The following is a 14,789-nucleotide window of genomic DNA, read 5'->3' as shown; positions in this document are numbered from 1 at the left end:
TTTCTCCTGTTGCAAGTTGTGAATGTTGACTCTTTTGGAATGTGACTCACTTCTAATCCACATTTCTCATAACAAAAGCCCATTCTAATGCAGTGTTCTGGCGAAGCAGCCCCAGTGTTAAATTGTATTTGTCATCAGTGTGTGGATGACTTAGCTTTCTGCTTAGAGTAGCACGCCTAAATATACCACAGACAGTTGTTTTCCTCATCTGAAAAATCCCAGCTCTCATTCTATAGAAGATTTACTTATTTTGAGGGTAACAGAAAGCAAAGATGCCTACATGAAACACATTTCCACCTGGTAATTATTATTAATACAAATAAATTACGTCTTACACTTATTATTATTTCTAATCTCACATTAATACTTAATCAGCTTGTGAGCGATTCCTGCCAGTGAGTTCTGCATGAAGACGGCAGTAGTTTAAAACTGAACTCTTTTCAGTCATAAGTTATTTGTGCTAAGTGGTGTTTTGTGTTAGGCAAGCAGGAATCTTCACTTTATTGGAGTCTGGCAAGTGTGGCTGTTTCATTCTTTGCAGAGCTTAATAGGGCAACAGTGTGGTCATAACAAAATTACTCTTGTGTAATGTCCCAGTTCAGGACTTAACTCTTGCAAAGGTGAGCACAGCATGCTGGGTTTATCCTGAAACTACAATAATTGTTCAAATCATGTGCAGCATACACATTTGATTGATTAATATTCTGATTTCACCATCATATTCCTCTTTAATAGCAGCAGATTGCTGTGACCCTAATAGTGCTCTTCTCTACCATCTACACTGCAGAAGTCTTCAGCTGTCTGTGTAGCCTCTTGTTATTCTCCCAGAGGACAGAAGTGATTTGCAGGTGGTGCTTGCAATGCTCTTTCATTTATTTCTAGAAACATTGTGTATTACTCTGAAGTTTGTTTGCAAAATAAGTCAGAGAAGCGCTCCTCTTTCATCCTCCTGGCAGTTGATTTTCATGTACAAGGACACAAATACATTCTAGTTTATGGAACATTTTTGTTCATATATCTTGACATTGTTGAAAGATTTCCATCATTCTTTCAAGGACCAATCTCCAGGAGCCGTTCTTGTGATTTAAGGAGACTGATCTCATCAACACAGGTTGCTCTTTAGACAGGACTGGGCAGCCCCATTTCAACTGCCTGTCTCAATGAACCTTGTCTTTATTTGCAGACCCATTGGAGAAAATGGCATTTGACTTTCTACCCCAGTCTTGAATTCCAATTGGGTTTTTTGGCTACACTTAAGATGTAGTCAATTTTTATTTTGTTAGCATTTCCCTGCCTCACTGGAGTTAAAGCTTCAACATTGTTTATAGTTTGCCATCAAACACTCTTTCAGTGCAGTTCCTTGTTTCCAGGCCTCTCTAACTGTTCTCTCCCTGCCAAATCCTGGTGAAGGATGACTCAGGAAGGTTGTATTATTAGAATAGCTCTCCCTGTCATATGTTTAATCTTTCTGCTTTACTGAAAGTAAGAGGTACACAGCAATGAACAGGAGCCAGCAACCTCTCACAGATTTTTTCTGTTTAACCTTCCACTGTGCTGTAGTGTGTGATAGCAGAAATTACTATATTTACAAGAGACGTGCATGAGTTACTACAGAACGTTAGGGAGTTGCTGAATTTGGTAGCCTAATAGAGGCAAGGCTGCTGCAACTCCATGCAGCTGCATTCAGCCAGCAGTAAGGCTGAGCCTGTATTCCCAGTAAGAACACATCTGAATAGAACATGTACACAAGTATATTCACAGCTGGATCGTGCAGCCAGCACTCAGAAGCACCACCACTAGCCTCACGGTGTCCTGCTCCATCCCGTGTATGTGTGCACACATGTATACAGAGTGAAAACTGCCAGTGGTCAGATTTAGATACCTCCTCAGCTCGGCAAACCTGGCCCCAGATCATTCCTTCACCAGATCTTGGCACCTGGAAGTGCAAACCCTTGAGGCCACAACCCCCCTCCAGCTGCTGGTACAGACCCCTTTGCATCCCCCAACACACACACTCTGGATTCTTCCAGTAACTGGAATTCTTCCCCCTGCATAGTAGTGCATGCACACACAAATGGGGATCTCAGTCAACACCTGAATCCTAAGTCTCTTGGGAAGCTTTCATGGACCACTTGTCCCTTCAGTAGCCAAATCCTCCAGCTGTCTCACTCCCAGTTACACACACTCCTGGGCTGTGATTGTTTCACCTTCTCAGCAGCTAGCCCATCTTGATGCTTGCTGGCAATCACCCGCTGCCATATGTACCCTCACAGACTCCAGCTGCTGGTACCACATTCCTCTATACACATGCATAGAATCATAGAATCAGCAAGGTTGGAAAAGACCTCAGAGGTCAACAAGTCCAACCTGTCACCCAACACCTCGTGACTAAACCATGGCTCCAAGTGCCATGGCCAATCCTTTTTTGAACACCTTCAGGGATGGGGACTCCACCACCACCCTGGGCAGCACATTCCAATGGCCAATTACTCTTTCTGTGAAGAAAGCAGGTAGAAATGGAATTTAACAGAAAATAAGACAGATGACCTCATTTAACTCCTTACCCCTCTGTCTTCCTGTGCTGCTGCTTCTCCATACCACCTTTATCCATTCTTTTCCCACACCTTTTGCTCCTCCCCTAATAGTCTCATAGGTCTTGTTACAATCAACACCAACATGCTCCTTCCCTGCATCCTGCAGTGTGTCTCATCCCCACAGGCAGTGATACACTCCCCAGGCTGTAAGGTGCTCCCCAGTTGCCTTAGGCAATGAGCCTGCAGCTGGGATCAGGTTATAGGGGCTCTCCCATCTGACCTTGTGCCTCTGTGCTTTTGTGTGTGTGTGTGTGTACACCTTTGACCGGCTGATAGCTCCTGTGATGAGACTGGAAGCAGCCAGGCAGCATGTTATTTGGGTTCCCTCTCCTGTTGCCAACTCTCTGTGTTCCTTTCTGGGGGTGTAGATGAGCATTTGTCATATGTCCTAACAAAACAGATTCCAATACAGGATGAGGAAGAAAAAATATTAATTCTGTGGAGCACAGAGGATGTTGAAGGCAGACCTTAGTGGTCTCTAGAACCAGCTGAAGGGAGGTTGGAGAAAGGTGGGCAAGTGGGCTCTTCTACCTAGTAACAAGTGATGAGAAGAAATGGCCTCAGGTTGCACCAGGAGAGATTTAGATTAGATATTAGGAAAAGAATTCTTCATTAAAAGGGTTATTAAACATTGGAACAGGCTGCCCGGGGGGAGGTAGAATCACGACTCCTGGAGGTACTTCAAAGACTTGTGGATGTGGTGCTGTTGGACTCAAAGATGTTAAAGGTATTTTCCAACCTAAACAATTCAAGGATACTGTGTTAGAACATGTACAGTGCAGGACAGTCCAGCAATGCCTCTCTAGTGGCCATGTGGGTATTAGAGATACACAGAGTTCTCCCTGGGATGATCGAGTGGTAACTTCAGTAGATAGCGGTGAGATAAGAACCAGAGCATCCTCCACATCTCTGCTGCCAGGGATTTTACAGTTTAGTTGTGGATGGCTTAGACTTCTTATGTTAGACCTCCCATGGAGAACATACTGAAGATACTTGCTATCAGTGGTAGGTTATGCTCTACTTCTGAAAAGAGGTGATGCAATGAATTGACATTAGAAAGCCATCCTCAAAGTGTTTCTGTGTGGCAGTTGTGCATTTTAATGTATTGACATTCTTAGAATGGTTTTTTCAGCCAAACTTTGTTTCTTCTAACGCTGCTTCCTTAATCTGAGGGAGTTCATTACAAGCTTTTTGTGCTTGTTTTCAGGAACATTATGTGTCAGCATGTTTCCTTTGGGCTGTTTCCTTAGTGCTTCAGTGCCATATCTCTGCTGTTGTGCACAGCAATGAATAGAATAGAATAGAATAGAATAGAATAGAATAGAATAGAATAGAATAGAATAGAATAGAATAGGACAGGACCAGGTTGGAAGAGACCTTCAAGATCGTGTCCAACCCATCAACCAATCCAACCCACCTAAACAACTAACCCATGGCACCAAGAGCCCCATCAAGTCTCCTCCTGAACACCTCCAGTGATGGTGACTCCACCACCTCCCCAGGCAGCCCATTCCAGTGGGCAATCACTCTCGCTGTGCAGAACTTCTTCCTAACATCCAACCTAAACCTCCTCTGGCAGAGCCTGAGACTGTGTCCTCTTGTTCTGGTACTGGGTGCCTGGGAGAAGAGACCAATCTCTGCCTGTCTACAACCTCCTTCAGGTAGTTGTAGAGAGCAAATAGATAACAGCAAAGGCATATCTGATTTTATGTTTTCTCAGAATACTAAGGAAACACATCAGAATTATTTCAAAAGTCAGAGGCAGGTTCAGCTTTCCAGATCTCACCTTTGGATCAGAAATGGAACTGAAGGTGGTTGAAAGCAATGTTTGCACCTTTCAGACTGGAGATGAAGATTCTTTTCTGGAAAAGTGAAGTTTCTCTTGGAATGATGCAGAACAGTTTTTCCTACCAAGAAAGCTGAGAAGCATTTGGAACAGTTGGCTGAATTTTGCCTAGGCTCAGATTGTGGCTGGTGCTGATCACTTGTGCTGTACTTGGTGCTGCTCAGGGTGTGCACTGTTAATCCCTGTGGACAACAGTTACATCCATTTTCTTTCCCTGAGCTTGTGAGGAGGAGCAGAAAACCACTTTGATTTGTGTCTCAGCCTTTCAGATTGTCTTTTTCTTTCTTCTTTATTTTTCCTGCAGTAAAATTAATTGGACATGAGGGAACTGTTCTGCTATGCTCTTAGTTGTGGAGTGCAGAGGACTGTGGCTCCCTGCCCATATATACATACACTGAAGAGTCTTCCAAGATATTAAGAGAAACAGTGAACATTTCTTCTGCTATAAAAGAGCTTGTAAAGCAAGTGATTCATATGTGAAAATCCTGTCCTGTGGAATATATAAACACTTGTTTACACATGTACATATACCTTATTTATGTGAATATTACTCATCTTTATTATCTGTGCAAGTCCTTTCGTTACCTTTTCAGGTCTGCTTTCTCCTGCAGATGGAAGTACATCCTCAGATTAGTAAATACAACACCAGTTACACTAGTACAAGCCAAATGACGCCAATGGGATTGCACCAGTGTTACTGAGAGTACAGCTTAGCCTTCAGTTCTAGTTCTAGAGTTGACATATGAGAAGAAAAGAACTCAAGATTGAGTGAGTTGGTTGTGGCTTGTTCATAATCCAGAGGGTGAGAAAGCAGGGAAGAGGGTAAGGGGATTCTAACTTTCAAAGGTAAATAAGCATACTGGGAGACAATCTTAGGCACAAAAATGTCTTAGATTTAGGGAGCAAAGCTGAATTGCTCTTTACCCCTTCCCAAAGGAATGAAAGAAAACTCTCCACAGAGGGTTGGAAAGAAAGGGAAGTGTTAATGGCAATATTATGCACAGCTAAATGTGACAGCATGAGAGCACACAAACGTCCCCAACGATTCATGTCCAGCCCAGCTCTCCAGTCTGCTCTTCTCCAGAAACCTCACTAGGCCATCAGCTTCCAAAAACCTTCCCCCAAACCAGGTCTCAATACCATGGCCTCAAAGCCCCCAAGGCCTCCAATGCCTGCCCTCCACTCCCAGTACCTCCCTACCCAGGCCTGAATGACGCAGTAAGAAAATCAGCTTGGCAGCACCAGATGCCACTGCCTGCACTGCGAGAGAGCAGTGCGCTGGGGAGGGAGCAGGGAGAGGAGAAGGGGTGAAGTTGCCTATGCAGCCAGTGTATATAGAAAATAAAGATGCAATATTATGGGATACCAGGCTGTTCAGCTCCTGGTACCCTCTGGTACTCTGGAGGAACCATCTCTATGGTTAGGACATAGTCCTCAACCTATGACAAAAAGCAAAAGTCACAGAGCATTGTCATTTACAAATGGCAAAGGATTAGACTATGTTGGCCATGTATTTACTCAGGAAAGGGGGCCTGTCCATTATGTGTGTTGTATATATTTCATTATGTGAGGGCAGTAAATGATTGCCTCAGATTTTGCCAGTTAGCATGCTATTGATTTCTCCCTACAGCTGAGAGGCAATTTTATCATAAGTGTTTCAATGAATCAAAGTTAACCTGCAGTTTATTTATCAATTTCTGGTTTAAACAACTGAACTAGAGTCACCCACCTTTTAAATAGAACGATGCAAATTGGAGTATTCAACAGTGGTAAAATAGCCTTGCAAATAAATCCCCAATTGCAAGTGCTTCATAATCTGTGCCGATGACGTGTGGTCGTTCAAGCAGCAGCAGTTTTCCATTCTTATTATGTGTCTTGTGCATAGAATGAAACACTGCACAGGAGAGTTTTTAGCAGTGCATTACCTGTTCAGACTGGTGAAAAGTGTGATGGATTTTCAGAACTGAAATGGAGCAGAGATGTAGGAACCTGGCAAATGGAGAGTTTATGAAAACTCATATGTTAGGGTGCCAGCAATGGCAGAAGCACACAAGAGAATGAAAATCAGGGTAACCAAGTCTCTGAAGCCGTACAGTAAATGACCTGAACTGCACAAGGAAGAATGCCATTTGTGGAAATGACTGTAGCCAGTTCTCTGGAATGCACAGCTCAAAGTCCTGCACTGATGTGCATTACAAATGTAAGATACAGAGAGATATATTTAGGGCACAAATCCGCAAAGTCTGAAGTGTCTGTACCTCGTCAGTGGGCAGACATAGGTTCCTTAAATGGTGATGCCATCCAAAGACTGAGGCACCCCCTCTTGATTCTGCTTCCTAGGGCCTGGGGAAAAAGTAAATACAAAAGCCTAGACCATTGCCTGACGTAGATTTCTACCTGTTAGCTGACATGATGAGGGTGCTGAGACCCTGCAACAGGTTGCCCAGGGAGTTGGTGGAAGCCTCATCCCTGGATGTTTTTAAGGCCAGGCTGGATTTGGCTGTGAGCAACCTGCTGTAGTGTGAGGTGTCCCTGCCCATGGCAGAGGGGTTGGAACTGGCTGAGCCTTGAGGTCCCTTCCAACTCTAACAATTCTATGATGGCATATGAATTTCTCTTACTGTAAGTGAGGAGATTGTAAGTAAAATGGCTGAGACTTGCATTCATTTGTTGATACTGATTTTGTACAACTCAGAAGTGCTGTCTTGATGCAATTTCATTCATGTTTACTGTGAACCTGTTTGAAATCATGATGTCTACTTTGGTCTGTTTCATGGATCATGCTTATGAGACTGGGAGTTTTGTGATGGGTATCGAGCACTTACAAACGTCTATGGGCAGTTTCCTTGTGTGGCACATATACCTAGCATCAGATTGCACACAAAACAAAGAGTAGATGAAGGGAAATTTGGTGGTTTGCTGCTCTGGCAGGGGGATGGACTAGCTAGTCTTTCTAGGCCCCTTCCAACCCCTAACATTCCCTGTGTGTGTTTGTGTGTAAAGAGCAAAGTGTTATCACATTACATGCAAACCACATAAAATAATGAGAATACCTCGGAGGAAGGTATCAAGATATTTGTGTTTTGACTTGTAGAAAGTGTCTGATCTATGGAGGCAAAACAGCTGACAAAAAGCTAAATTGCTGCTAAATAGGGGAAAGGATTGTGAGCAGTGAGCACAGCAAGCAGGGGAAACCAGAAGAGAATCCCTTGTTTGGACGAGATTTTGAAGTTATGGTTAAGCAGATGAAGCATACTAGTGAAAGAAATCAAGGTACATGAAGAGTGTAAGTGACCTAATAGGAGATGATTATGTTAAACATGGAGTTAGAAGAAATGAGAAGATGGAAAACTAATCAAGAAGGCTCGCTTGGATTACGTGGGATTAGATACAGTGCGTTTAATTCATTGTCTGTGTGCAGCAGCTGCAAGAAGCCTTTTGGCATGCAGAAGTGTATGTCAGTGATGCTGTTCCTGACCAACAGGGCAGCAGGCACTCCTGACATTTCCCAAAGGCTTCATGTGAATCAGTTCGTCACACAGCATTTACACAATTTGTTCCTGCTCCTGTCTGAGACCTATTTTGCTTCCAAACTATCTGCATTGAAGAAAGGATATATTTGATTGCATCCTCCCGTGATCACCTGTGCACTTCTTACCTGCTTCTGCCAGAGTCCTCTGGGTCTGTTGCTGTCACAGGTGGTGTTGAGCACTCTTTCTCTGGAGGGGACTTCAGCATTTCGAATCAGAGTGAAGCCAGCAGCAATGTATCTCAACTTTGAGCTTTTGGAGAAGGAGAACAACTGAATTTTAGTTTGTGGTCATCCTAAAAGGTTGGGCTTGTGGGAGCAGGTGCTGTCTGTCATGCTGTGCATGTGCTGCCAGGTACAGGTGCAAACAAGCCCAAAATAGCAACTGGCAAAGCTGCTAATCCAGAGATGTGGCCTTTCCCTGCTATATAATTATAAAAGCTATGCAGCTATTGCTTAAAGCAAAACTTTGTTAACAGTCTCTGGTTAGGAGCAATGCAGAGAAAACACATCTAAAAGAGCTGCTCAGCAAACTTCACACTGCTTTTGGACTGCATTGGTATGTAGTGAAAAGAAACCCCAGGGGCACATGGCATCTAACTTACCTGCAGGAGGAAATGAAGACCTGAAAGTCCCCTTTTGTTCTTACTGAGTGTACAAAGAGCCAGATGACTTCCGCACATTTCAGCATTATAAATATAAACATTGAGCTCAGATTAAAAATATCTGATGTGTTAAATTTGAACTCCTGGAGGATGGGAAAGGATATTCCCAGACTGACTTGGAAATGCTGCTGACTCCTTTGACTGTAGAGAAGAGAAAGCAATATGCAAATGGTTGGAATTTTTCACGGTTAGTTAAAGTTTTGCAGGCCCCAGTAAATTTTGCTGTGTGTCCTTGCTGCAATCTGGCATAAAATCAACATTCAGAAAGAAAGACACAGGAGCAGGTTCTGAGCACTTGCAAGAAATGGAAGTTGCAGGGTCAGACAGCTTGTTTAGGTATTTTGTCAGGCCAGACACGGTCAGGTTAAAATGGGAGAGAAAAAGAGGGTATGTCCATATGCTGCTAAATGAGAGGATGGACAAGCCAGTTCCAATGCTGGAATAATGATTCTCCTCCTGCTTAACTGTTGGCTCACTCTTTAGCTACTTATTTCCAGCAGGTTCCAGACAGAAACAGCCTTAAGCACTGAGACTTGGCTGAAAATTCACTCTAATTTAGCAGTGTAGGTGCAGCCAGAGAGTCTAAACGTGAAATAAAATGGTGCTAGCAATGAGTGGTACTGCATGCATCACCATTCCACCTGCCTCAGGTAGGTGCAAGAGCTTATTAGATGCCTTACAAAATAACTACATTGGTGTTCTGAGCAACCAGCAAGGAAAACAGGGCAGTGGACTGTGATGTGGAGATATATCCTTAAATAACAAAAGGAGTTGGACCAGGATCAGCTTTTTAATCCCTGCTGCTATGGAACCTGGTAATGGATCTCTGTTGTGATTAATGGGTTTTAATTTAAGATCTTTCTGGGATCATGACTGTGGATGATAAAAGGACTCCCAGATGATGATGATGAAGATATTTTTGTGTGTGTGAATACAGAATGAGTATTCAGCTTGTGTTTTCTCCTTTCATCTTTAGACAGAGGTTGCTCACTTCTCTTGTCCCTCTTTTTGCCCATTTTGCTGCATGAATGAGTTTTTAATGCAAAGGAAAAGTGATTATAAGCAGTGAAGCAAAGACAGCTTTATAGAGCAAGACCGAGGAATTGAAGACATAGATCAGAGCTATCCAACAGCCTAAGATAAAAGAGAAGTTCATGAAAACAGAGACATATAGATAGCTTTGATTTCATTATCATTAGACAAGAAAGGACAAAGAAGGGAATGGCTGTAAAGCTGTTTATACCCAGGGAGTGAGTGGCCTGTATGAACAAAAAAAGTGTGCAGAAAGCATTAAAGTGATAACATGGAGCAGAAAATTACCCTAGAGCAAACTTTTGTTCATATCTGCTTTTAGTAGCATTTTTATTCATGCCTGGTTTCAGAAGGATTACCAGATTGTAACACTGGAAAAAACAATGTATGTATTAAATAGTTTCCTCATCGATTATGTGGGTTTGTCCCATTTGCAAGCACGGGTTGTTTGTTTGGATGTTTCTCCCTCTCCCTCTTTCCTTCTGAACACAGATTGCAGGGATTGTGTTTCTGTTGCTGATGTTGTGATTTATCAGATCCTGAATTGCAGACAAATGAAATAGTGGGTGGATCTTCCAGGAGGGGTTTGTGTGGTAGGTAGATGCACCTCGTTATAATATCCACCAGAGAAGTACCTCATTACTTTCGGAAGGTCTTGCCTAAAGAATGATTCATGTACAGTGTTTTCTGACTCCAGTGAGAAAGTTAATACAAGAAAATGATCAGCTGGGAGTGGGGAGGAGTAATAAATGTTCTTGTTCTGAGAAAGAAGAAGTTTGCTCCTCCAAGAGAGTTCTAATGCTTCACTTCAGTTTTGCTCTTGGAGTTTATTTTTTCCCCATTGTTTTTCTTCATTAAGTAAAACATTAAGTGTATTGTCAGAAAATGTCCTATCCTCTCAAAAACTGAACAGGCTTGACTCATGTGCAATATGAAATATCTTTAATTAATCAATATTTTGAGTCCTAATAATAAGAATAATAATGCCAAAGAAAGTGCTGACCAGCTGCAACTAAAGAACACTTGGAAATGTTTCTGAGACTTTAATGCTAGAGGTTTTTTTCATTCCTCTGCACTTCACTTGCAGTGCAGTCAGCTTCTGCAGCGTTGTCTGATGTGCTGCTCTACCCTTTTAAGAAATGAGGAAACTAAGAAAGGGATGCTGAGTGAGTTGCCTAGAGGGACACAGAAAATCCATGTCAGACTAGAACAAGATTTTAGAACACTGCTTAAATCAGTGTCATGTCTTCAGCTGATAGATTTCTTGTCCAGTGCAATCCATTTTGGTGCTCTACATTTTGTAGCTTAATTTATTTTGACACTGAAACTGAGTGTTAAGAATTGCATTAACATTCTGTGCCCTTTTGCCATTCAGCTGCCTATTGCAAAGGTCCTCTCTCGTGTTCTTGCCCTGGGTTAATACAGTAAACAAGATGTATTTCAATGGATGCATCAGTGGGTGATTTTGGCATAAGCAGTATGAATTTTCTGTCTGGTTTTGTATTGCAAAGTCAATTGGAGATCCCAAGGTAATGATTAATAATTAATCTTTCTTCCATTTTGTGAGTTTGACATGAAACCACTACTTTGGAAACTACTTAAACATGTGTGTGAAGTCCACTGACACACTTTACCAGGTATCATTCCTGTTATGTGACTTAGATATTCATTCTTTCAGAGTTTTACAAACTGAACTGCTACTGCTCTCGAGCCTGTGGGCTTGGTCACGTGCCACTCAAGACAAAGGGGAGCTTCATAGGCTGCAATTTAGATAGCCTCACCTCTAGGCTGAAAAACGTGTCTCAATAAACTGATCTCAGTGGTGTATCTGTTCAATATCCCTTCCAAGTTGTCTTCCATGTGCACTTAAGGAATTTTCTGCTTTTTCTTTTCCTTTAGGTCAATGGAACAGAAATTGAATATGAATTTGAGGAGATTACTTTGGAGAGGGTAAGTACCATTTATTTGCTTAGAGGAGAACATGTCCTCCCTGCTAAAAACAACACTCTCACTGTTTTTAAAGTGGTTACAACATACTTACATTTTGAATGAATATGTCCACTCTTTGAACTATAAAAATGTCAGTGATACAGCAGGGGAAGGCCTTCATGTTTTTAAGAAGGTTCAGGTACAGCTTCTTGCAGATCACTATCCTATGTAGTCTATGTATGTATTCTATCCAGGATGCTTTTCTTCCCTACAAGCACATCAGCGCTCAATTAGGCATTTGATTGCTAGAAGGAGCTTGTGCGTCTTGCGATTTCCCTTTTAGCTTGCAAACTGGAATTGTGGCATCAACCTCCCTGATTTCCTTCTGTATGTACAGCAGAAGACACAGAGCTTTGTACTGTAAACCAAAACTTGCACGTTTATGTGACTGACTAAAAGCTCTAGACCAAGCCCGTGTGTGTAGGATACGCTTGCACAAGTCTGAATTGCATGAGTTCCAATTAGGTCTGGCACTAAGGCTTTGATGGCAGTGTGGTTTAAAGGTAGCACACAGACAAAAACAAACAAAGATATTTCAGATCTGTGCTGCATCATATCTCCTTGGATTTTGTGCTTTTTCTTTGTCTGTTTTTGTTATGTAACTGCTTCAGACTGCAGATTTCCCTTGCTACGAGATCAAGACCAGATGGGCTACATATTGTGTGAAAAAGAAAGTCTAAGCTCTGTCACGTGTCACAGTGCTTACGAATGTTTCTAATGGAATTCTGCAAGGTTGCCATTGCTGAATTCCTTCAATATTCCACCAAACATCCTGGTAACATCAAGTTTTGTCATCTTGAAGCACACAGAATTAGGGTTCTTTCTGCATGAAATATCTGAATGCGAGGTTGGATTTACCAGGACGAGACTGACGCCACATGAACAAATGCCTATGAGGTAGCAAACTACTCTCACATCAGACACTTAGATTATACAAGTCATTGCTCTTTCTCTGCATGCTCTGTTTTTAATTGTCCAGGATAATGAATGCCATAACCATTCAGGTTAAAGGGATACAAGTTTCTGTTCTCATTGATTTGTGCTCTCAGGCAAATTATGACAGAGCAATATATCTTTTAACCATAGCCTCCCTCATAACAGATAACACAGAGTGTTACAGGCACTTTTTATCTACTGTCTCTCAACGCATTTGTGCATCACTAGCTATTCATTGGACTAGAATTTCCAAAGGTCACTGAACAGAACACATGCCTCCTGGGTGACACTTTGAAAACCACTTTATTTTAAACAGATGTGTAAGTTATCGGTGTACATGCTGCAGGATGAACCTTATTTGCATCTTCTGTACCTGCCTGATGCAGGCACTGAGTAGTTCATAATGCAATACACTATGAGAGCATTTAAAAGATGAACAACAGTAGCCAAAACAAGCTATGGATTTCAGTTTTCAGTTTAGATTTCAGTTGTTTCAAGGATGCTACTGAATCTGTGGCTTGTGATTATTACTGTTTGAAATGTTCTGCCACATGTATCAGTGTTTTGTCTCAAAGGCAGGGTACTGTGTCTGCTGGTTTTTGTGTGAGATATAAAACACAAGTGATTGCCCTTAAATAGCTGTCATTTATGTTAGACTAAAAGCATCTTCAGAAGAAAGACATCCTCCGTGTTGATTACCCATTTTCTTCTACAAACTGCTCTTAGAAATTAGCTGGAAAATTATCCCTCTGCATTTAATGGCAAAGCTGCACAATATATTAATGCTGCTGCTGTAGAGAGCTGAAAAATGAAAATGTCGTTTGCTTGTGTTAAGCAGCTGGCACTAAACTTTCCATTTGGGTCCAGTTAGCCAAGTTACAAAATTCTGCATCCCCAGAACCAGCAGTTATTTTTTCATTATGTTTATCCCCATTTTGAAGCAGTCAATATCATTTAAAGACTTTTCCAGTGTAAAAGAGAAATTGGCTGCAGGTGTATTTCATAGTATCATAGTATCGTTCAGGGTTGGAAGGGACCACAAGGATCATCTAGTTCCAACCCCCCTGCCATGGGCAGGGACGCCCCACACTACATCAGCCTGGCCAGAGCCTCATCCAGCCTGGGCTTAAACACCTCCAGGGACGGGGCCTCGACCACCTCCCTGGACAACACATTCCAGGGCTTCACCACTCTCATGGTGAAGAACCTCCTCCTCACATCCAGCCTGAATCTCCCCACCTCCAACTTCATTCCATTCCCCCTAGTCCTATCACTACCTGAGATCCTGAGAAGTCCTTCCCCAGCCTTCCTGTAGCCCCCTTCAGATACTGGTATTTCCTAGAATGAATGTGGAGGTGCTAAAGGATGGACTATTTTAGAGCACAGCCAAGTCCCTACAGACTTGGCAAGAACACAGTGCATTAATTCAATTGTGAGCAGTCACCTCTCTCTATAGGTGACATGAATTTGTAGGATGTATTCCTGAAGAGAGTTACTGTCTTGGATACTCTCTTTGCCCAGAATGAAGAGATGGCTGCACCCCTCATGGTGACAGGACCACTGAGTGCATGTTGGCAGAATGTGACCCATGTGAGGCTGGGAAGCAGGTCAGCAGGATCTAAAAAATAACAAAAGTAAACCCTGCTAAGGGAGTGAGGGGGTGGAAAAGAGGAGACTCCAGGGAGACCTAATAGCAGCTGTCCAGGACCTGAAGGGGTCCTAAAGGAAGCATGGAGTGAGATTGTGGTGATAGGACTAGGGGCCATGGCTTCAAACTAGAGAAGAGCAGATTGAGACTGGATATAAGAAACAAGTTCTTTACCAGGAGGGTAGTGGAACACTGGAACAGGTTGCTCAGTGGCCCATGCCTGGAGATATTCAAAGTGAGGCTCATCAGGGCTCTGGGCAGCCTGATCTAGTTGAGGATGTCCCTGCTGACTGCAGAGGGGTTGGACTAGATGGCATTTGGAGGTCTCTTCCAACCCAGACCATTCTATGATTCTAAGATTCTATAATGCTGAGACTCAGCCAGCACACCATAAAATGACAGCAAATAGACAGTGAGCTTTTGCAGAGAGCTTTGGCAGCGTGCCCAGGTTGCTAAGAAAGCCAATGGCATCCTGGCTTGTATCAGAGATGCTGTGTCCAGCAGGAGTAGGGAGGGGATTATGCCTTTGTACTCAGCTCTGGTGAGGCCA

General features: G+C 42.6%; 1 protein-coding gene across 28 annotated transcripts in view; it reads left to right on the top strand.

The window, feature by feature from the left end:
- The window catches only part of DLG2 (discs large MAGUK scaffold protein 2), a 1,097,405-nt gene that overhangs the window by 685,768 nt on the left and 396,848 nt on the right, over window positions 1-14,789 (top strand). For all 28 annotated transcript variants that reach the window (XM_068146154.1, XM_068146173.1, XM_068146144.1 and 25 more), the window contains one exon: window positions 11,566-11,616. In XM_068146154.1, coding sequence (XP_068002255.1) covers window positions 11,566-11,616 — 51 coding nt within the window. The remainder of the gene's footprint in view (window positions 1-11,565; window positions 11,617-14,789) is intronic.

This window comes from Melanerpes formicivorus, unplaced genomic scaffold (genome assembly GCF_026170545.1).
Source record: "Melanerpes formicivorus ecotype bairdi unplaced genomic scaffold, bMelFor1.0.p_v2 SCAF_1, whole genome shotgun sequence".
Classification (NCBI taxonomy): domain Eukaryota; kingdom Metazoa; phylum Chordata; class Aves; order Piciformes; family Picidae; genus Melanerpes; species Melanerpes formicivorus.
Note: the sequence above shows the minus strand (reverse complement) of the source record. Positions and strands in the feature narration are given on the sequence as shown.